Here is a 23649-nt window from a genome sequence, read left to right as displayed (position 1 = left end):
TGCTTGAGAATGTGTAAAAAGCTTCACACAATTTAACTATATTATGTTTGCAAACCTCTGCTTGGGTAGACAGGAAAAATATCCTACATATCCCAACATTCCCCAGCCAGCCATGCCGGGTGGGGAATGCTGGAAGTTATAAGACTTTTTTCGGTCTAAACTCATAGGATTGTGCCCTAATACTGCAATCCTATGCATGTCTACTCAGAAATAAACCCCATTGACTTCAATGGGGAAGACTTCTAGGTAAGTGGATATAGGATTGCAGCCTCTGCACATTTACCTGCAAGTAAGTATCACTGAAGACAATAGGTCTTACTTCAGAGTAAATGCCTACATTCGCACTGTTACCATCACAACAAGGTAGACAAGATTTATTATCTCCTTCATAATGCCCATGGCAGGGGAAGGATGAGTTTGAGAGTGAGTAAACTTTGTCTAAGGGGACAGAAAGCCCCAATTCTACTCAGAAATAAGTTACCGCTGAAACCTATGACACTTACTCTGGTGTAAGCATGCACAGGATTGTACAGTCTCATAACTGAACCTCACAGGCAGTGTGGTGTAGCAGTTAGAGTGTTGGACTGGGACTCAGAAGTCCCAGGTTGTAGTCCCCACTCGGCCATGGGGGTAACTTTGGCTAATCACCGACTCTCAGCGAAACCTACCTCACAGGGTTGTTGTGAGGATAAAATGCAGAGGGGGGGGGAAGGTCTTAAGCAGCCTTGGAGGGAGGGGGGGGGAAGGTGGCATATAAATGCAATAAAATTTAAAAAAACAAATATAGCAGAGTTGAACTGGGAATTTCCCAGTTCACAGCCCCTGTTGGGGTGCTGTTCTGCCCCCCCCCCCCCAGTGTCACTGATGCTCATCTCAGAGCAGGGCAGGATCTACACTACTGCTTTAAAGCGCTTTATAACAGTTTTGACTAGGGTGTCCATGTGAAAAGGGAGACGGGGCTCCTACATCTTTAACAGTTGTATTGAAAGGGGAATTTCGGCAGGTGTCATTTGTATGCATGCCGTACCTGGTGAAATTCCCTCTTCATCACAACAGTTAAAGCTGCAGGAGCCCTGCCTTATTGACCAGATACAATGATGAGGAGGGCTCCTGCAGCTTTAACTGTTGTGATGAAGAGGGAATTCCACCAGGTGTGGCATGCATACAAACGACACCTGCTGAAATTCACTTTTCTATGCAACTGTTAAAGATACAGGAGCCCTGTCTTCTTTTTCATATGGTCACCCTAGTTTTTACAACTGTTGGGGCCCAGGACACACTCCATATACAGTTGTCAAAACGGTTATAAATAAAGCGCTTTAAAGCAGTAGTGTAGATCGGGACGCGATCATGCAAAATGAAAGTACCAAAGACAGTCACCCTGGCCCGAAACCCACAAACGCTCAAGGGCGATGCTGGAGAGTTTTATTATGAAATAAGAGTCAATAACAACCTCCGCCCTGCTGATTCACGTGACCATCAAAGGAGGAAGAACTGCCAAGTAAAAGTGCTTCCTGCAGAGCCGAGCGAAAGAAAATTTTCTCCTCCAAGCTCGGGTAACAGGGAGTTTTGCTGAGGTCTAAGCAAAGCACAAGATGGGATTTCTGCCCAGTCTCTCCCTAGAAACCTGGATACTCATCGTGGTATTTTTAGCCCTCCTGATGCTGTAAGTATAACAGAGGGAGGAGTTCCTTGGGGGAGCTTCTACCATCCTGAGAAAGGATTTATAGGAATAAAATTGCCTGGGGAATGATGCCCTGGTTGGGAGATTTAAGCGGCCCCGTTTGAGCAGTGTTGCTTGTAACTCCTGGGCGTGCCAAGGAGGGAATCAGATGCAAAGGGTGCTTTATTTAAAACCTGTAGAACGGAAATTCAGCAGGGAAATCCCGTTCACTTTCTCTCCTCTATGCAACACAACTATTTTAAAGGGACAGGATTCCTTTTCCAATGCAGCCTCCTTGGCATTCCCTCAGATTACAGCAGCATGGGACAAAGTTGATCTTTTTCAAAGCATTCCCTGCTGCACGAGTCAGGCAGGCAGGTATTTAATAGGTGCAGCTTCCTCCTGCTCTCTGTTTCTATGCCAGGAATGGTATTCATCGGCATACTGGTGTTCAATGGTATACTGTCTCTGAACATGGAGGCTTTATCTAACCATGCTGGCTAATTGCTGCTAATAGTCCTCGTCTCCGTGAATTTAAAACCATGCAAGCATAATTACCATATTGTGTGACAGTCAATTTCCTAAGTTACATGTTCAGTAAAGAAGTACTTTGTTTTCTTTGTCCTGGATCATCACTTTCATTGGGTTGTCCAAAGTTCTCATATTTCGGGTAGAGGGTCTGCAGGAAAATGAAATCCATTGCCACGTTCCCCATGGCCACATATAATTTAGTAAATCTCTGTTCTAGCCTTCCTTAGTAGTCTTCTTCCTAAACGAAATTTTTTTTAGGCCTCTTCTCATTCAGAAGTTGGCCCCACGTGGGCCTAAACCACACCGCCATCTTCTCAAGCTGCAAATGTTTTGCTGTGATATGTTTTCAATTGACTCTCTTGTTAATGACTCTCACTGGTCATCTTTCCAGCTATGGGATCTGGCCATACAATTTCTTTAAGAAGTTGGGGATTCCTGGACCAAGGCCTTTGCCTTTCATTGGGAACTTTCACGAATACCGGCAGGTGAGTATCCGGGGTTGTTACACAGGGCAAGAGCAGGGAATCTCCGTCAGCCCAAATTCAAGTTTGGAAAAGGGCCTGTATTCCAGTGGTGGGTAGACCCAAAGATACTGTAATTTGCAGAAGCCTGCTGGACCGACACATGTGAGAAGGCTTTCTCCTGGGTGACTCCCAAATTGTGGAGTGCTCTCCACTCGGAGTTACAATTGGTCATCACTCTCTGAATTGAGAAAAGGTGTCAAGACATATGTATTTTTTTATGAGCATATGGTACAATCGGACCTTTCCTACAAGGAAAAGGTGGCATGGCATACATGATCCTCCTCTCCATTTTGTTTTCACACCAGCCCTGTGAGGTAGGTTAGGCTGAGTGTCAGTGACCTGCCCAAAGTCACCCAGTGAGCTTCATGGCTGAGTGTGGAGCTGTACATTAGGATGGCGTGCAGAAACAAATCCAAATCCACTCTGAGTTACTGCAAAGTAACTGAGTTACTCCTGGGAAAGATCTACACAGCGCACTCAAGGCGCCTGCATGCGGCTGCAGTGCACCCCGAAAGCGACTGTGTAGATCCTGCCCTAAGAGATGGAGGAAGAGGCGGAGGAGGAGGTGGCTGGGGAATCCGGCCGCGTCCTTGCCGCCGCCCACCTGCTGCCGGCGAAAGAGCCACCCGGGTCGGAGAGCTTCTTCCGCTCTCCGCCCCGCCTTCTTCCACCGAGTGGCTCTTTCGCCGGTAGCAGGAGGCCGGCAGGGAGGTGGGCGGCAGTGGCAAGGACACGGCCGCATTCCCCAGCCGCCTCCTCCTCCGCCTCTTCCTCCGTCTCTTCCAGCAGGATCTACACAGTCGCCTTCAGTGCGCTGTGTAGATCTGCTCTAACAATCAAACCGAAACCTCACGATTGCTGATGTTAACAGTTGGGGGTTCGAGACCTTTGCTGATCTACTGCAATCTACTCAGAGCTCTACAACTAGATTCCGATCTACTTCTCCCACCACAGGAAATCTGATCTAGTGTAGAGTGCTGAATCATAAAAAAACGTAGCAAACTGTTCTATAAATGGAATGTTATTTTCCTTTGCAGGCTGTTCCCTTTTCTTGCTTGTTTCTCTGACGCTGCTTGTATCTTGACAGGGGGTTCTGAATTTCGACCAGAAGTGTCATCAGAAGTATGGCAAAATCTGGGGGTGAGTCAATCCCTGTTTGATGGAGAGAATAGGATTGTTGCACTGCCTGCCAATTGTTAAGAATCCCCCCCATTTGATTTATTTTTAAAGCAGGCATGCAGAGGCATGTATGACAACTGACAGGCATTCCCTCTGACCTCTGTGTGATGTGTGGGGTTTATTGGCATCACAGGGCAAAGTAAAGTAAGTCAAGGCATGGGATAGGAAAGGCAAGACCACAGGCTTGACTCCATGCACAGCCTGGACCAGCTACCATTTAGCTCTTGTCCTTCCGGAACAGTCTCAATCAGTGACTCATGGCCATTAAGTACCTGCAAAGTAGTTAGATTGGGCTTACTTTCCTTCTCTTTTTGCATTTGTCTTTACCATACAGCATTTTCATTGAGTCATTGTAAAATACTTAGCAGAATTTAATGTACTAAATAAAAAGGTATTTGACGAGTTGCAACTAAACGCAGGGAGTTCTCATCCTGGCTTCTCCTCCGAAACTGATAGTTGCATTCAAGCAAGGATTGTGAACATATTTCTTTTTCTTCTCTTTGGCAATTAGAATTTTTGACGGGCGGCAGCCAGTGATGGCTATTCTGGATCCTGCCATCATCAAAATCCTCTTGGTAAAAGAATTCTACACCCATTTCACCAACCGCCGGGTAGGTATCCACTAGAGCATTTCCTTTGATAACTCTCCTCTTTACAGTATGTCTTAAGTGGATTGAAGGGTCCACTTAGGCCATGGCTAGACCTGCTGATATCCCGGGGATTGCCCCAGGATCATCCCTTTGCATCCACATGATGCACAGAGGATCCTGGGAGCAGGGAGAAATGATCCCTCCCTTGCCCCGTGATATTGGCATAGCCTTTAATCCTGCTTTTGATGATCCCGAAACCGTGAGACGTGTGGCCAGGCGTCACGGTTTCATCCCAGCTACTCACGAGTAACCACGAGGAGCCAGGAACTGTTCACGGGGCACAAAGCTCCTCAGGAGCTCTGTGCCCATCAGGGGTGGGGTGGGTTGAGCAGGATGGGGTTTTTGTAAAAAAACCAAAAAAAACCCACATAACTTTTGCGCTCGGGCGCTCCTTCCCCTTTAAGAAAAAAACCAAAATGGCGGACATGATGTCCTCCTCCTCCCAGGACGTCGCGCACCACATGTAGACAGGGGGGGAGATCTCGTGATCATAAAATCACGAGATCCTTCCCCCTCTGTCATGCTAGACCGCTAGGTCTAGCCATGGCCTTAGACACTGTGTTCACACATCATGATACTTATCGTGAACAAGACAAGATGGAGTTCCCAGTTCGCAATTCATAATAAACAAAGCACTGGCAGAAGATCAGGGAGCAGAATGCACCAACAGATTAGCTAATTCACAGTATTATTGTGACACTGAGTCAACATCTAGGCCTGTGTGAACAAGAGTTTACACCAACTCAAATCCATTATTATTATTTCTTTATGTCATGGACTATTTAGAACTTTGGTTTGAATGGAGATCTGGACTCATCAATAACAATAGCTGAGGATGAACAGTGGAAGAGAATACGCGCTGTCCTGTCTCCTGCCTTCACGAGTGGAAAATTGAAGGAGGTATGTTATGAAACCCATCAGTGTGGAACGTACTATTTTTTGTGAACCGCCCAGAGAGCTCCGGCTATTGGGCGGTATAGAAATGTAATAAATAAATAAAACTGTATAAGTGCTGCTGCCTTTAACCTGTTCTTACTGGTTGCCAGCAAATTAATACAGGAGACAAACTTCTAGCTGTGAGAAACTCTGCAGATACTTCTAGGTAACCCTTGTAGAAGGCCTCAAAATAAGTGCCAGACCAAAACGCACGGAGCTTCCTGTTAATAAAACTATTCTTGCATCCTGAGAAACTGTTTCTCTCATTTGTGACCTACTTTGGATGCTTCTCTCCTTCCGGTTTTGCAGAAACAAGCTAAATTTGTCTGTTTTAAGCTTCTATAACAGTTTGCTGCTAAATTTTGGTGGCAGACATGACTCCCTCCCCCTCCCCGTTTTTCTGAGGAAAAATAAATAAAATAGAGTGAACATGAGCTTCACTGGTGGTGATGGGTTGCTGTTGTCCACCCCTGTTTTAAATCAACCACTGCTGGGTTGCAGACTAACCTAAGGTGGGTTTTCTGTAGCATCACTACTACCATACAAATATATGGCAAAAACCTGAGAAGTAGATCGCAAAATGTATGTTTGTGTTAAGGGTAAGCCTAAAACGGTGGAAGGCCAGTGGAAGATGGGAGATGCCTACCTTTCCGCAGCTTGAGCTATTTGGATGATCCACCCAAAGTTGGGGACAAGAGTTGAATGCCTAACAAGGCAAATGAGCTTGAGAATGTACCCATAGAAGAAAGTTATTCCAGTTCCTTGTCAGTCATGTATGAAGTGATGTAACTGTGTTTTCTCAAGGGTAGGTTACTGGACAGTGTGAGGCAGATTGCAAATGGCTACTCAAAATCCCTTGTGACTCCAGTTAATGGATGTCCAAAGTGTCTGCAGTGTCTTGAGCTTTGGTCTTCATTTCAGATGTTCCCAATCATCAACGATTATGGAGAAATGTTGGTGAAAAATGTTCAGAAGAAAGTGGAAAATGATGAAACCATAGACTCAAAAGAGTGAGTCATTCCAATAGAGCTGATGGGTAGTAGTCCATTTTACGGTGAAAACAAGTTACAGGAAAGTTCATGCGTGAACTCTGGTGAAGGTGTGCTGCCATTTTGTCTCGCTCTCTTTAGTATCTTCCTTGAGCTACGCATTTCGCAAAATCATGTGGCAGAGTCCTTTCAAGCTATAATAGAAAAGGCAATGGTGGTGAAAATATGTACAAAAGAGAACCCTAAAGGCAGCCACCATAGAAACAAATTAAACACATTGAATTAATTAGTCATTCAAACAATTATTCTACTCCAAGTAATTTTTTACTAAAGTAACCACTTTACAATACAATGCTACTACCAGATTATATCAAATTAGTTTTTCCACATGTGTAACATTTCATTACATATCCATGATATTCAGCACCTGTGTAGCATTTCCTCATATATCATTTGCATTTAATATTCAATCATAAACAATTATTACAAAAAATCAGACCCATCGACATTCAAACACATTTAACACTTGAATCTAAATCATTCATTATAACAAGTCCAAAATTCTTTGTGGAGCGACCAAAGGAACCATAATTGATTTAATGAGCCATTCGCAGTTTCACTGAAACACCCATGTGTACTTAGACATTACTTTAGTAAAAAATTACTTGGAGTAGAGTCCTTTCAAGGAGATGGCATTTCAGATTGCAGGTGGGGAAGACCTGAGTTTATACTTCCCTAAAACAATAAATACTTTTCTAAATGTTGAAAACAAGTACATTGGCGAAACAAGAATTCAACTAAAACAATATATTGTATTTTGTATTTGTGATTTTAGACTGTTGGTTGTTTTATTATGCTTTTTATGGTATTAATTTTTGTGAACTGCCCAGAGAGCTTTGGGCGCTATAAAAATGCAATAAATAAATAAATAAAATGTTAAGATACCATACAATGTATACTCTGAGATGTGTGTGGTCTTTAAATTAGTTTTTAATTAAAAAAAAATTGAGGGAATGCATATGCTATTTTCAGTCTTAAGAGAAAGATACAATAAACATGGAATATTAGTGTTTACTTTATTTGATTTTGTAATTACATGTGTTTTGAAATTTAAAATATAAGATTTCCTGATATGATATAAATAGCTTACTTTTATTACTGAATGATAGAAGTACATTGCTTTTAAAATGATAATGGCACATGTAATAAACAGGAAAGAAGCAGTTTAATTATGTATGTTTGGGTTTTTTTTTACCAATTTTTGAAACATTTTTAAAAAATAAATTCATAGTTTTCTGATGTCATACCAGCTTCAGACATGTCAGATAAATGTGTTTTCACCTGAGATATTATTGCATGTTAGGGCTAGTCCCTTTCAACTTTCCCAAAGTCCAGGAAGGCCTGTACAACATGGTTTTCCTGAACATATTCACACTGTCTGAGGGAATCGTAAGTTGCGTGTTCCCTTTACGGGCCTTCTCTGGAAAAACATTACACGCTACACAATGCCTTCACATTTGATTTGATTGTGTCTTCTTCCTCTCCTCCGGTCAGTATCTTTGGGGCCTACAGTATGGACGTGATAAGCAGCACTTCGTTCAGTGTCAACGTGGACTCCCTAAACAACCCCAACGATCCTTTCATCGCTCATGTCAAGAAGTTTCTCAAGTTCAGCTTCTTCAATCCACTGCTAATCCTGCTTGGTATGAGGCCTCTATATATGCTAAAGCATTTGCATCCCTTGTAAAACAGAAATTGTAGGGAGGGGATGATCCTAGGTGATGATGCAAGCTTCTTCTGCAAATTAATCTGTCCTGCTCTTGCCATTCCCTTCATGGTCTTCGTTGGTCCTCAGAAACCTTCGAGGCAAATCTGTCCCCTTTTCCTCCACACCACTTTGCCCAGGATGAAAAGAAAAAAAAGGATATTGCATCAAACGAGGGCTGTTATGGCACCTGTGCAATTGTACTGCTTTGTGGCAATGGCTCTATTCAGACAACACGCTAAACCATGATGGTTAAGCATCTCAAGTTAAGCATGATGTCAGCGCAGCCTTCCTCAACCTGGGGCGCTCCAGATGTGTTGGACTACAACTCCCAGAATGCCCCAGCCAGCTGGCTGGGGCATTCTGGGAGATGCAGTCCAACACATCTGGAGCGCCCCAGGTTGAGGAAGGCTGTCTTAGCGTGTCATGTGAACCATTCCTAACCACAGCGGCTACATAACTTTGGTTTAAACACGCCGTGAGGCCTAGTTAGTAAAAAGAAATGAGCTGAAGAGGAGCAGGGCGAAGTAGTGAGGCCAGAGGCCAGGAGGGAGGAGGAAATAGCCCGGCGAAGAGGTAGGACCGTACAAAGGTCTCGTAAATCGACTTCATCCTAATTGTAACTTCTATCCCATGCTGTTGTTGTTCATCTTTTGTGCCAGGTGTTCTGACTATGCTTACATATTTTAAATACGTGTATGCCTTAATAACTCTTTTCGCCTGTTCGTATAATGAATTAATGACTGTGATTTTAGGGTTTTAAATTAATATTGCGAATTTATGGTTTTAAATTAATGATTGTGATTTTATGGTTATTGTTTCTATTGGGTCTGTGACCGCATAATAAAATGATGATGATGTAGGGAAAGAGTGAGACTAAAGGCTGGGTGTGGGCGAAAGTGAGCTACAGAGGCTAGAAGGCAGGGGGGAAGAGCAAAGCAAGAGGGAAGAAGGGGGAGAAAGGAGACTAATGTTTTCCAAGATTTTTCTTTTAAATTTTTTTTTTTTTTTAAGGGGCAGGGAGGGGAGCATTGTGGAGGTGCTTGTGGGTACTACGGCACCCACGCCTGTTGTATTGGAGACCCCTGCACAACACCATGCTGTCTCTGCCGGATACTGGATCACAGCTTGAGGGATCTGCCAATTAAACCTTGCAGCTCTACTGAAAATGAGTTTGGTAACTGAAATCCTGCCCCATGATGGGCGTGCTCTCCTACCAGACCCCTGTCCCTCAGAAAGAGTTGACACAGACGTCAAAATTAGGTCTTCTTAACTGGGTTCCAGTTTTGTTGCATCCTCTCAAAGTAACCCCTTTGCTCTTCTCTTTTCCAGTCATCTTCCCATTCCTGACGCCGCTACTGGATAAACTAAACTTCACCCTGCTGTCGAGCACCTTCACGAATTTCTTTACTGATGTTGTCAAAAAAGTCAAGAAGGATCGGCAGAAGAATAACCACACGGTCAGTCAGACTTGTACTCTGTTTTTTGGACAGGTTACTTGACCTTTGCCACGCCTCCCAAGCCAGCCATTTTATAGTGGTGAATGAGATGGGGGGAAACCACTGAGAAGGCCCTGTCCCTTGTTGTTACCCTTGGAGATCTCCTGGAGGAGGGTCTTAGATGTTGAACGTAGCTTAGGGGTCCATTCATACTAGGGGACATGCTCCATCGCATACAGAACGTGGTCTCGCCCACTTTTTATGAATCCGTGGTCATGCCCTTGTGTGACAATTGATTTCGAAATGGGAGGCAGACAAGGTGCATCTTTCAAATGCCTCCTGAAAAACACACTTGTTCACCCAGATTTTCCCTGGGCTGTAATTAAACTAATCATACCACTCTGTTTTACTGCTCCTTGTATTGCTTTTATTGTAATTGGATTTTTTTGTTTTTAAAAAAGTTGTTTTTAATATTGTATTTTAATGTGATTTTAATAGTTATACGTGAACTGCTTAGGAATTTTATTATATTTAGTAGTTTATAAATATGACAAAAATACATAAATAAAATAAATATTCTGTGCTAAGAGAAGCTACCCTACAGAGCTGACTCTTGATTTTTAGACACCTCATTGGGCTGCATAGACAACTGGGCATTTATTTATTTATTTATCTATTTATCTATTACACTTATATACCGCCCCCATAGCCAGGGCTCTCTGGGCGGTTTACAGAAATTCTAAAATTAAGATAAAAACGAGTATACAAAATTTAAAATTCTAAAACACAGAACATGCACACATAAAGCATTAAAAACCGTTAAAAAACTAAACATGTGGGCAATTAAGATGTGCCGCTATATGCCTGGGCAAAGAATAAAGTCTTAACCTGGCGCCAGGCGAAACTCGTCAGGGAGATTGTTCCATAGTCTGGGGGCCACCACCAAAAAGGCCCTGTCCCTCGTTGCCACACTCCGAGCCTCTCTCAGAGTAGGCACCCGGAGGAGGACCTTAGATGTTGAACATAGTGACTGAGTATACTCACATCGGAAGAGGCTTTCTGTCAGGTATTGTGGTCCCAAGCCGTGTAAGGCTTTATCGGTCAAAACCAGCACCTTGAATTGGGCTCGGAAACATACAGGCAGCCAGTGCAAGTGGACCAGAGCAGGTGTTATATGGTTGAACCTTCTGGTTCCTGAAATCAATCTGGCCGCTGCATTTCACACGAGCTGCAGCTTCCGAACCGTCTTCAAAGGCAGCCCTATGTAGAGTGCATTGCAGTAATCTAACTTGGAGGTTACCAGAGCATGGACAACTGAAGCCAGGTTATCCCTGTCCAGATAGGGGTGTAGCTGGGTCTTCAAAGGCAGCCCTACCATTCTCTCCTGATGACCACAGCGTCTGTGTCTGTTCCCTCGCAGAATCGGGTTGACTTCCTGCAGCTAATGGTGGACTCCCAAATTTCCGGTGAGGTGTCTGATGAACTGAATTCATATAAAGGTAAATGTATAGATTCCATCTTTTGAAAAGAGGCTGCTTGGGGATATTGCCACAGCTCTGAGACAGCGTAGTTTAAAGCTCTCCATATTGAGAGTTCCTAGATAAATCACACCATAGTGCAGGCCAAAAGTGTTTTTGTGAGATGCGTACTGTAGCACACAAAGTGTAATACTTAGTCCCACACTGATTGTTATTGGCAGCTTTTTCAAGATGTTGATTTACAACTGTACTATCCTTACTGATTTCTGTCCTGTGCTTCTCCAGCTCTCACAGACAAAGAGATTTTGTCACAAGCCGTTTTCTTCATTTTTGCTGGTTATGAGACCACCAGTAGCACCCTCAGCTTCCTGTCTTACTGCCTCGCCACACATCCAGATGTTCAGCAGAGGCTGCAAGAGGAGATAGATGAGGCACTTCCTAACCAGGTAAAAGTCTCAGTTATGCTTTCCTTGGCTCAAGTTAATTGCGAATGGATCAGCTCACCTGCAGCACAAGGAACATAATTGCAGGGGGATAAAAAGGCAATTACCTAGTCTTTATGGCTAATGAGATAATCTTGAAAGCATGATGGTGGTGGGTCTAGAAGGCTTGAATACCAGAAGGTGTTTGGGAAAAGAGAGAGAGAGAGGTTGAGGCCTCCTGGTAACTCACTGACGGTTTTGAACCAAGTGAAATTGCCGTAATTGAAGAAGCTCAGAAGACATGCAGTAGTGTTACTTAGCAAGACTATTATTTATTTATTTCATTTTTATACCACCCAATAGCCAAAGCTCTCTGGGCATTCACAGAAGTTGAAACCATGAAAAGCATAAAAACAACCAACAATTTTAAAACATGAATACAAAATACAATATAAAAAAAAAATAAAAAGACGACATTGGTACTGCCACCTTCAATCAAATTATCTACCATATTATTGTTATTTGTTACATTTCCATGCCACCCAATACCCAGAGCTCTCTGGGTGGTTTACAAAAAGCTCATTAAATTTAACATTCTGCAACTGTGAACAGATTCAAGACAGTGGCATCCATTCTATCGCTTTAGTCAAGAAAGCCTGAAGAATTCAAATCAATCAATCGAGTGAAACTTAGGGATGAGGGAAATCAGAATGGACATTTAAACTAATTTAACAGGAGCCAGTCAGTGCTCAATAAACATATGATGCTTGCTAAATATTCCTATCCTCTGTAGCCTACTCAACAAAGGAAACCATAAAATAAGTGGACTGAGTATTCTAGACCAGAAAATATGGAAGTTGCGTGCAAAACAAACAAAAAACTGGTAGGTGTGTGTGTGTGTGTGTGTGCGAGAGGCAGAGCGAGAGAGGCAGAGACAGACAGAGAGGCAGAGACAGACAGACAGACACAGAGAGAGAGAGAAGGAGAGACAGAGAGAGAGACAGGCAGAGGCAGAGACAGACACACAGAGAGAGAGAGAGAGAGAGAGAGAGAGAGAGGGAGAGAGAAGGAGAGACAGAGAGAGAGACAGGCAGAGGCAGAGACAGACACAGAGAGAGAGAGAGAGAGAGAGAGAGAAGGAGAGAGACAGGCAGAGGCAGAGAGAGAGAGAGAGAGAGAGAAGGAGAGACAGAGAGAGAGACAGGCAGAGACAGACAGAGAGAGAGAGAGAGAGAGAAGGAGAGACAGAGAGAGAGACAGGCAGAGGCAGAGAGAGAGAGAGAGAGAGAGAAGGAGAGACAGAGAGAGAGACAGGCAGAGGCAGAGAGAGAGAGAGAGAAGGAGAGACAGAGAGAGAGAGAGGCAGAGGCAGAGACACACACAGAGAGAGAGAGAGAGATTGATTTCTTTTTGTTTGAGACTTGGAAAATTGAAGAGATGAAATTTGTACAATGGACGGAAACTGGGTTCTACTATTGTTGTCCGAATGTGATCCTGTAACAAACCATGCTTCCTGTTTTAAGGATTTCTGAGATTCTTTAAGCAATCTCAGGAAATTAATAATTCCTATCCGAGGGAATATCACTCAGTTCAATTCTGAATATGGTCCAATAGTATTTCTAGGTTGCCTCCAGTGCACAACAACTTGTCCTTCTCCTTGGCAGGCCTCTCCCACCTATGAGGCAGTTCTTCAGATGGAATATCTTGACATGGTGGTGAATGAAACCCTCAGGCTCTACCCTCCAGGAGTACGGCTTGAAAGAGTTTGCAAAAACACTGTGGTGATTAATGGAGTGACAATCCCAAAAGGAACTGTGACCATGATCTCCACATACACCCTACATCATGACCCGGAATATTGGCCAGAACCAGAAGAATTCAGGCCCGAGAGGTACGTTGGAAGGAGGATAGATCTCCTCCTCTTAAAACCAATGAATAAAATGTTGAGCAACAGGAAGAAAACAGAGAGCAAACATGATTGTCATTAACACCTAAATAATGCATTTATCATTGTTTGACACCTAGAGTCTGCAACGCCATGTAAGGTCTTTTTATGATCTACATCCATAAACTGTTCATGGAGCTTAATTAACTGTATGGGAGAAATTGACACCTAAGCTGGCTTTAGCAGCTGAAACATTGGTTTGATTTTATGTCCAGCTGTTAAAAGAAGAGCCGTAAGTCAACTGCATCAAGCCACACACAGACACAGCTGAAGGGCAAAGATGCATGCAGAAAATTAAATTTAATCTTCCAGGTTTTGGGTTAGAAAAGATCCCCTGTTCAAAAGCTATTTGTCTGTTCAAAGCCCCAAAAAGCAGGCTAGAATGGAAGTTACTCATAGAAGGACCTAGTATGATTTGGATCAAGAATCATTGAGAACCATCAGCAAATTCTCCCAAAGCCCCATTTGCTTGAACGGAGCCTTGGCAAAAGCATGGCACGTACCAGTTATGTACAAAATGGAAGTGAATTTTCATCACTGTCATGGAGGATAAGTAAGTCATTGATTAGTAATCATGATAGTTAGATGTAACCCCCTATTCAGTGGTGGTATATCTGAGTACCAAATATTAAGGATAAATGTGAAATGGTCAATGCAATCATGGCCTTCTTGTGAGCTTTCTTGAGACATCTGATTGGGCACTGTTGCAGAAATAATGCTGATGTCCTGCACTGGCTGTAGCATTTTTGGTTATACAGTGGACCACAAGGCCAAGTAATACCACAGACCAATGTTCCAGCAGACAAGCTTTAAGTTCAGGCAAATGCAGTCCAGATAACAGGCACAGCATCAAGGCACAAGCAATCAATCCAATATAGAGAGTCAGGCAAAGTAGGAGTGGTTAAACAGGCAAAGGGTCAAACACACTGAGGCAATACATACATAATTTGGTAGCAGAGGTCTGAGGTCATCACACAGAGATTCCAGAACAAGGCAGGGCCAGGAGACATTGTTTCCATCAATCAGCAAGCTCTCACTGCTGGCTTTTATTCACAGCGGCTGTTGAGCCCAACCCAGGCTCAGCTGCTGTCCATCAGAGCTCACTAGCCAGAGCCCTACTCAGGAGGAGTTGCTTTCTCCCGAGAAGACCATTTTTGCAACCAAGCACTCCTTCTTATAGGAGGCCTACTGGCTTACGCTCGTGGGGGTCAGGGGGTTGCTCAGCCTCTGCTCCAGGGTCAGAATCCTCTCCTCCTGTCAGGGAAGGTCCTGGAGCCGTCTCCCCTGAAGGCCCAGGCTCTTCCTGGTCTGGTGCCAGTACTTGATGTGGTGTCTCCCTGGCTTCTGGAGGCTCTGCTTCCTCCTCTGACAAGGATTCCTCTAGCAGGGGCATGACAGCTGATTAAACTGACCTTTGGTCAAATCCAGCAACGTAGTTCTTTCTTTCTTTTTAATGGTTGTTTCAAAATAATTGAGTTTTTGTTATGATAATCGAAAAATATCTGTATGTTGCACTTGCATCATTGTAATGAGTACATACCTGGAACATACTTTTCATATAGTATAGAAAATTAAAATAATCCACAAAATATAATTTAAGCAAGGGCTTGACTATAACATAAAGATGTGTTTAATAAGCGAGATAAGGATAGAAAACGCTTAGCTGCCATATATGGATTTAACTAAGAAGTGAGATTTTATCCAAATAAAAAAAAGATCAGCTTCCTGTGAAAGTAACTAATAAGTGAGATTTAATCCAGATGAAAGGCTTAATTGTAATATAAGAATCTTTACCTTACTTCGTATTTTCTCCTGCTGCATTACTAACACAACACTGTCAGTGAAATATTTTGTTTGAAGTGTAGGGATAATTGTCTGTCTTCCAAATATCTCTTGCATCTGTGGATTGTTTTCCTTCCTTACAGTTCCTCTGAGGAACTCGCCTCTTAGATTTGCCCTTAGATCAATATTTGGCTAAAGTGAATTCCCTGCACAAGTATTAATTCTCACATACCAACTTTGGCTCACCTGTCTCCCCCAGCATTGAAGGAACAAAAGTGTCGGTCACTTCCTGGATCCTTGTGCACTTCACACTTCTCTCTCCTGATTTGCAAACAGGTTCAGTAAAGCGAACAAGGAAAGCATCAACCCGTACGTCTTCCTTCCCTTCGGAGCGGGACCCAGGAACTGCATTGGGATGCGCTTTGCTCTCATGGTCGTAAAAATGGTTGTGGTGCTCTTGCTGCAAAATTTTTCCTTCCGAACCTGCAAAGACACACTGGTGAGCTCCAGGGTTTTTTTAAACAAGCGAAACTGTTCTAGTACTGCTAAATTGCAGAATACGTCCTATTCTCATGCTGTGTGTCCGTCATTCACAAGAACATAAGAAGTGCCCTGCTGGATCAGACCAAGGGTCCATCTAGTCCAGCACTCTGTTCACACAGTGGCCAACCAGCCATTGGCCAGGGAACATCAAGGCAGGGCATGGTGCAACAGCACCCTCCCACCCATGTTCCCCAGCAACTGGTGCACACAGGCTTATCGCCTCGAATACTGGAGATACCACACAACCATCAGGGCTAGTAGCCATGGATAGCCTTTGCCTCCAGGAATTTATCCAACCCCCTTTTGAAGCCATCCAAATGGGTGGCTATCACTACATCTTGTGGTAGTGAGTTCCATAATTTAACTATGTGCTGTGTGAGGAAGTACTTCATTTTATTTGTCCTGGATGACCCCGGGTTGTAGTATTTTGAGAGAGGGAGAAAAATGTCTCCCTGTCCACATTCTCCACACCATGCATAATTTTGTGCACCTCTATCATGTCTCCCCTCAGCCCCCTTTTTTCCAAGCTAAACAATCCCAGTTGATGTAACCTTCCCTCGTAGGGAGACGCTTCAGCCCTTTCATCATTTTAGTTGCCCTTTTCTGCATTTTTTCCAGCTCTATAATATTCTTTTTTAGGTGTTGTGACCAGACCTGTACACAGTATTCTAAGTGTAGTCACACCATAGATTTATATAAGGGCAGTACGATACTGGCCGTTTTATTCTCATTTCCTTTTCTTATAATGTCTATCATGGAGTTTGCCTTCTTTACAGCGGCCGCACACTGGGTGGACATTTTCATCCATCTGTCCACCACAATCCCAAGATCCCTTTCTTGTTCAGTCACCGCCACCTCAGATCCCATTAGGTTCCTGCCCCTATTTGTTGTGGAGCAAAAGTAGAATCCTCCGGGCCATAGGAGATGAGAGTGGGTGAAGGAACAAACGCCAAAAAGCTGCAGCACTTCTTAATATTTAAAGATATGGGCATCATCACTGGGTATGATCTGGCAGCCTTAAGTACAGATGTCCTGATTTCTTTGTAATTCTGAAGTCTGATAAGAAAGGATAGAGATGCATCTTGCTAAATGACTTTAAATTGCTGGAGTTTAAGCAATGTGCTCGCACATTGGATGGCTATGCTCACACTTCAGCTGCAAGTAAGCATGATGGTTTGGTTTCCAGGCAAAAGTGCAAAACGGACACTAGTTTGTGTCCTTATGAACTGCATCAGAGGGTATGATGGGGAAAGGGTTAGAGGTGAATGGACAACACTAGAGCCAGTGGAGATAGATATGCATGTGTTGTGTGGGCTTCCGAGTTGATTCTGATGCTGTTGATATCTGCTGAATCTTCCCTTTCACCATTTTTTCCCTTTCTCTTGATGGCAAAGATCCCCATGGAACTGGACACCAAAGGCTTAATGCAACCCAAAAAGCCTATCCAACTGAAGTTTGTCTCCAGAACCATTGCTAGAGCTGAGGAATAGAGCAATTGGAAACCACGTTCCTGCTACCTCTCTCCTTCTCATGGGAGTAGTTATTTGAGTGAACAGAATAGAAGACTGTGTATGAAAGATCACATTCAGGACCTCTGGATGTTCACATACCCTTAGCACTATTGACTTTAGTGAATAGAAGTAAACAGGAGAAGTTGTAGCTTTTATCAGAGGAGATTCACTTTGCTTACTCTTAATTGTCTTACGTTTACGTGATAAGCAAAGATAAGGGAATAAGAGCTATACATAAGTTTTTTCCCCCTTTTTAATTACAATTTATCCACTTAAAAGGACATAAAGTTTATTTTTTTATGCTGCTCTTTTTCCAATACAAGAAAATTAACATATGTAATCAAACAAATAAAGGACATTGACATGGTAGACAGAAAGGAAAACGTCCGGATCTACAGACTCAGAATTTATAGTCCATGTGGCCTTAATCGGGAGAACAATTCATAAGTTTTATGCCATTCATATTTCTGTGTGGCTTTTGTTTCTCGCCGTTGGAAGTTTAACTCTACTCAAGATTAAGTAGAGTTGTGTTAGAAGCTTCTCTCAGTAGAAACGCAGCAAAGACCCAAATAAAGCTCAAATACTTTGTTAAGTTGAAAACAGAGCTTTTACTGACATAGAAGTTGATTGAATAAATTTACAGCACACACATACTCACAACGATCACATCTGATAACAGCAGTAGCAGTAATGATAATGGATGAAGAACATACGCAATACAGAGCCATATCTATAGTGCAAAAACTGTACAGTCATCCCAGCCACTAATTGACTAAATATCCCACGCCACCAATAATTCAATAATTGCATAGTCCAGCTGGTGGCCTTGACATTTAAAAGTATTTCTTCATGTCTTCTTCATGTCTTCTGCCACTGGGCATATTAAAGCACAGGAATAAAGTAAAACTGATCCAATCCAGGATCCAACACTCTCTTTAGGATTTTTCATTTCCAGCATTCCAAATTGCCACTCCTGGTATTTCTTTAACGTCACTGCTACTGACGAGGGCGGAAGCCAAAACGTTTAGCGCTGATTATATTTTGAAATTACTCTGTTGTAAATCCATCTTTCATACACACACGCACCCATGTTAGATGCCTTTTAATCTGGTGCCTTTTAATTGATGCCTGATAGGGAGGAAATAAAGTGGTAAATCTAAATGACCCAGTGAAGTGTAACCCTGTGTGGGATGCCTGGAAGACAGCCTGTGGGAAACTGGGAGAGCGCCTGTGTGGGGGTTGAAGGATTCTCTCTGAGGGTCAAAACAAACATTATTTTCAATGTGTGTCTAGCAGCCTAATCATTTCATAGAATCAGAATCATAGAATAGTAGTTGGAAGGGGCCTACAAGGCCACTGAGTCCAACCCCTGCTCAGTGCAGGAATCCACCCTAAAGCATCCCTGACAGATGGTTGTCCAGCTGCCTCTTAGTGTGGGAGAGCCCACCACCTCCCTAGGTAACTGATTCCATTGTCATACTGCTCTAACAGTCAGGAAGTTTTTCCTGATGTCCAGCTGGAATCTGGCTTCCTTTAACTTGAGCCCGTTATTCCGTGTCCTGCACTCTGGGAGGATCGAGAAGAGATCCTGGCCCTCCTCTGTGTGACAACCTTTTAAGTATTTGAGGAGTGCTATCATGTCTACCCTCATTTTTAGAGTAGGGCCTGAGCCCCTGATGCCAACCATAAAAAGTCCCCTAAGCTACCTACCGCATATTAGGGTCTCTTTCTGGGCCCCTGCACCTACTTTAGAGTAAATAAATAATCCTCAGGGGTCCTTCTTCGTGAGCCCCTGCCAAAGGGAGTGAGGCAGGTGGCTACCAGGAGGAGGGCCTTCTCTGCTGTGGCACCCCGGCTGTGGAATGAGCTCCCTAAGGAGGTTCGCTTGGCACCTACATTATATGCTTTTAGACGCCTTTTTATTCTACCAGCATTTTAACAGTCTATAAATACATTTTAACTTGGTGTTTTAGATTTGTAATTTTGCATTGCTGCTGTTTTTATCGGGTTGAGCTTTTATATTGTATTTTATATTATGGTTTTATACTGTTGTTTTATACTTTGAATGTTTTTAATTTTTGTGAACCGCCCAGAGAGCTCCAGCTATTGGATGATATAGAAATGTAATAAATAAATAAATAAATAAATATGGGGAGAAAAGTCATAGCTTCTAGACAGAAGTGAGGTCTGGTTTGGCCCTGAGAGGATTTTCTGAGGGGATTGGGGGGGGAGGGAGTTGCTGAGGAGATTCAAAGGGAACGGAGTGATTGATATGTGAGAGGAAAGAGACTGAGGAGACTCCAGGAATAAATACAAGCATCCAAAAATGATAACTACTGAATAAGGCCCTCACACAGCCTTATTCAGTAGTTGCCTCACTACCCGGGAATGACAGAGACACCTGTATTTCAGGCCTGGTCTGAGAGCTAATTATACATTATATTAACTGTGTGACTTGCAGCCTCAGCAAAGGGATATTATAAAAAAAAAATGAATCCTAGACTGTGGAGGGGGCATTTCCATAAGGACTGCAGCTTGCAGGGGGAGAGGTGGTTAAAATCCTTCCCTCCCGCTTGCATGCTCCTTTTAGGGATAGAAAATAAAGAGCTGTCCTTGGTGCCAATGGCAGCGGGGTGTGTGTGTGTGTGAGAGAGAGAGAGATTTTGTCAGGATTGTGGCTGGCGACAGAAAGGTCAAACTCCCGTCCCACATGCTGTGGTGCCGAAAGAAATGTCAATCCCCACAACCTAGCATTAAATAATAATAATAAAAATACACATTGCTGTGGCTGCAAACTATGCACTTAACATAATGCGTCCTTAGGCTCTGAGAGACGCTAATCGCTCACCTGTGGATAACTAATGTATTGGATCCCTTCCCCTCCTAGTTAGCCGTTTGGAGATTTTCCTTCAATTGCATGCTTAAGTATTTCACTTTGTTAAATAAATCCTAGTTTTTGCATTATTTTTTGCTTCCATCCATTTGCCCACTGGGTTTTCCGCTCCATCCTATCAGGGGACCAGGTGTGGAAGTGGCTAGAGGCACTGGATGCTATTTTAGGGCCCTGGTCGTCTTTCTAGCCCACTGCAGTTTTAAGCCAAGTCCTATAATTTCCCTTCGTAACAAGCTGCTCCTGGTGGGGAAAAGGTTATATAAATAAACAGCAGTAGATAATGTGGCTTATTGATGTTAGGTTTTCTGCTTTGACACTGAAAAGAGTAGGCTCGTTTCTCCCATATGCCATGACAAGACCGGTAGTTTAGGTGACAGATTAGGTGGGGCAGTGGGTCACATAGAATCACAGAATAGCAGAGTTGGAAGGGTCCTAAAAGGCCATCAAGTCCAACCCCCTGCAGGAATCCACCCTAAAGCATCCCTGACAGATGGTTGTCCAGCTGCCTCTTGAAGGCCTCTAGCATGGGAGAGCCCACAACCTCCCTAGATAACTGATTCCATTGTCGTACTACTCTAACAGTCAGGACGTTTTTCCTGATGTCCAGCTGGAATCTGGCTTCCTTTAACTTGAGCCCGTTATTCCGTGTCCTGCACTCTGGGAGGATCGAGAAGAGATCCTGGCCCTCCTCTTTGTGATAACCTTTCAAGTATTTGAAGAGTGCTATCATGTCTCCCCTCAATCTTCTCTTCTCCAGGCTAAACAGGCCCAGATCTTTCAGTCTCTCTTCATAGGGCTTTGTTTCCAGACCCCTGATCATCCTGGTTGCCCTCCTCTGACCTCCCTCTCTGACCTCCTCTGACCTCCCTCTCTGCTGCCACGTACCACCACCACACTTTTCCCAGCTACTGTTACCACCTCCTGCTATGGTAATCGCAAGCTATAAATTGGGCCTCACCAGAGCACCTGACGAAAAGTGACTGCACAGGCATTCCCCATGGCCCTCAATCCCACAGTGCCTCGGAGCGACTTCCAAATGCCAATGCAACATCTAAACACCTTCCCACCCCCAAAGTCAATGGGGAGGTGGTGGTAGTGGAGGAAGAACCTCCAGCCTGTCCCATGTTGTCATGACATCTTGCTCCAGCCCTAGAAGACGAACGCAAAAAACAACAACCATTCAGCTTCTCTTCAGTTGCAGCCACACTCCTGACTTTTATTCTTTATTTAAGAACATCAGAAGTGTCCTGCTGGATCAGACCAAGCGTCCATCTAGTCCAGCACTCTGTTCACCCAGTGGCCAACCAGGGATGAACAAGCAGGACATGGTGCAACAGCACCCTCCCACCCATGTTCCCCAGCAACTGGTGCACACAGGCTTCTTGCCTCGAATACTGGAGATAGCACACAACCATCAGGCCTAGTAGCCATGGATAGCCTTCTCCTCCAGGAATTTATCCAACCCCCTTTTAAAGCCATCCAGATTGGTGGCCATCACTACATCTTGTGGTAGTGAGTTCCATAATTTAACTCTGCGCTGTGTGAAGAATAATTCAGAATTATTCTTTATTTAGGATACACTCCAATGCGTGTATTGGAGGGGGGGGAGTCCTACAGCTACCAGCATTCTCAGCCAGCATGCTGTCTAAACTTTTCTGTCTAAATAATGCATAGGATTGCATCCTTGGAGTGTTAAATTCAATTAAGTACTGTGGGAAAGATAAAATAGAGAGGATCCTTGATAGAAGGCCTTACAATCTAATAGAAACAAAGTACAGGAAGCAGAGGAAAACAAGTAAAATGTGAATTCCAGTGGGTGGCCATGTTGCAGCAAAAAGCACAAAGAGTCTTTTGGCACCTTAAAGACTAACGCGTTTATTTTGCCATAAGCTTTCAACCACTTCAGTTACTTAGGGCACAAACCTATGCACGTTTAGACAGAAAAAAAGCCCTACAATTCCCAGAATTCCCCAGCCAGCATGAGAGTTGTAGGACTTTTTTCCCCCCTTGTCTAAACATACATAAGATTGCTCCTTTCATGTCTGGAAATGTTGAGACCGTTCTGGGATGGGGGAAGAAGCTAAGTAGCAGCTGTCCTATCCACGTTAGTCTCATGGCTCCCTGTTTCCCTCTATGGCAAAAAATAGAGAAATAAAAATCCCAGGCTAGCCACAAACCATATACCTATGCTGACAGCTCAGCACATCAAAGATAGGTATGACTTTGAGTTCAGTTTGACATATTTTTGTGTCTGTTTCAGAAACAAATCAGTGGGCGGGTACGTTCTGGCAGTTTACAGGTAGCAATATCTCTCTCTATTCTGTCAACTTCTGCATCTTTTCTCCCAGGGATTTCATTCTGTGGAGGACTCACCCCCAGATTTTGCCATATGTCCGATAACACCTAGATAACATTTCTAGATTGCCTCCCACGCAGTTCGAGCCTTTGCTCCCATTTCGAGCCTTTGATAAAAAACAACAACTATTAAATATTTTATAATAATAATAATAATAATAATAATAATAATAATAATAATAATTTATTTCTTACCTGCCTCTCCACTTGGATCGAGGCAGGGAACAACAGTGAATATATAACACATTAAAAACTGGTTAAAAACATAGCATACATGATTAAAACATCTTAAAAGCATCCTAAAATTCCACTGGATAGGCCTGCCGGAAGAGATCAGTCTTTATTGCTTTTTTAAATGCTAAAAGACTGTGAAGTTGACGAATCTCCTCCGGCAGGCCATTCCAGAGTCTGGGAGCAGCAGAAGAGAAGGTCCTCTGGGTAATACCCGTCAGCCTAGTTTTGGTTGACTAAAGTAGATTCTTCCCAGAGGACCTGAGTGTGTGAGGCGGATTGTATGGGAGAAGGCAATCTCGCAGGTAGCCTGGACCCAAACCATGTATCATAGAATCATAGAATAGCAGAGTTGGAAAGGGCCTACAAGGCCATCGAGTCCAACCCCCTGCTCAATGCAGGAATCCACCCTAAAGCATCCCTGACAGATGTAGGGCTTTAAAGGTGATAACCAACACTTTATACTTCGCCTGGAAACTAATTGGCAGCCAGCGAAGAGATTTTAAAACTGGTGTAATGTGCTTTTCAATAGCACCAGAGCCTGTCTCTCATAGAATCATAGAATAGTAGAGTTGGAAGGGGCCTATAAGGCCATTGAGTCCAACCTCCCATGCATGCACCAGGAAACATTTTCTTCCTTCACGGGCTGCTTTGGCCTATGATGTGATCCTTCAGATGATGTTGAATGAAACCCTTAAGCTCTATCCTCCAGGAGGATGGCTTGAAAAGGTTTGCAAAAACACCATGGAGATTAATGGGATGACGACGATCCCACCCAGGGTCGTCCCATGAAGCTGATGGGTGGGAGATTCA

The 23649-nt window shown here is 43.5% G+C and overlaps 1 protein-coding gene across 1 annotated transcript; it reads left to right on the top strand.

Moving 5' to 3' along the window:
- Positions 1-1564: 1564 nt before the first annotated feature.
- On the top strand, positions 1565-20318 carry LOC134410385 (cytochrome P450 3A24-like). The gene is made up of 14 exons (XM_063143640.1): positions 1565-1666; positions 2586-2679; positions 3806-3858; positions 4409-4508; positions 5334-5447; positions 6405-6493; positions 8027-8175; positions 9570-9697; positions 11097-11175; positions 11440-11600; positions 13241-13467; positions 15640-15802; positions 17241-17828; positions 19868-20318. Exons 1-13 carry the CDS (start codon positions 1596-1598, stop codon positions 17334-17336), a joined length of 1524 nt encoding a protein of 507 aa, XP_062999710.1. The 5' UTR covers positions 1565-1595; the 3' UTR covers positions 17337-17828; positions 19868-20318.
- Positions 20319-23649: the final 3331 nt, after the last annotated feature.

The sequence above is a fragment of the Elgaria multicarinata genome, chromosome 17, assembly GCF_023053635.1.
Source record: "Elgaria multicarinata webbii isolate HBS135686 ecotype San Diego chromosome 17, rElgMul1.1.pri, whole genome shotgun sequence".
In the NCBI taxonomy this organism is placed as follows: Eukaryota; Metazoa; Chordata; class Lepidosauria; order Squamata; family Anguidae; genus Elgaria; species Elgaria multicarinata.
This window is presented reverse-complemented; position numbering and strand designations above follow the sequence as displayed.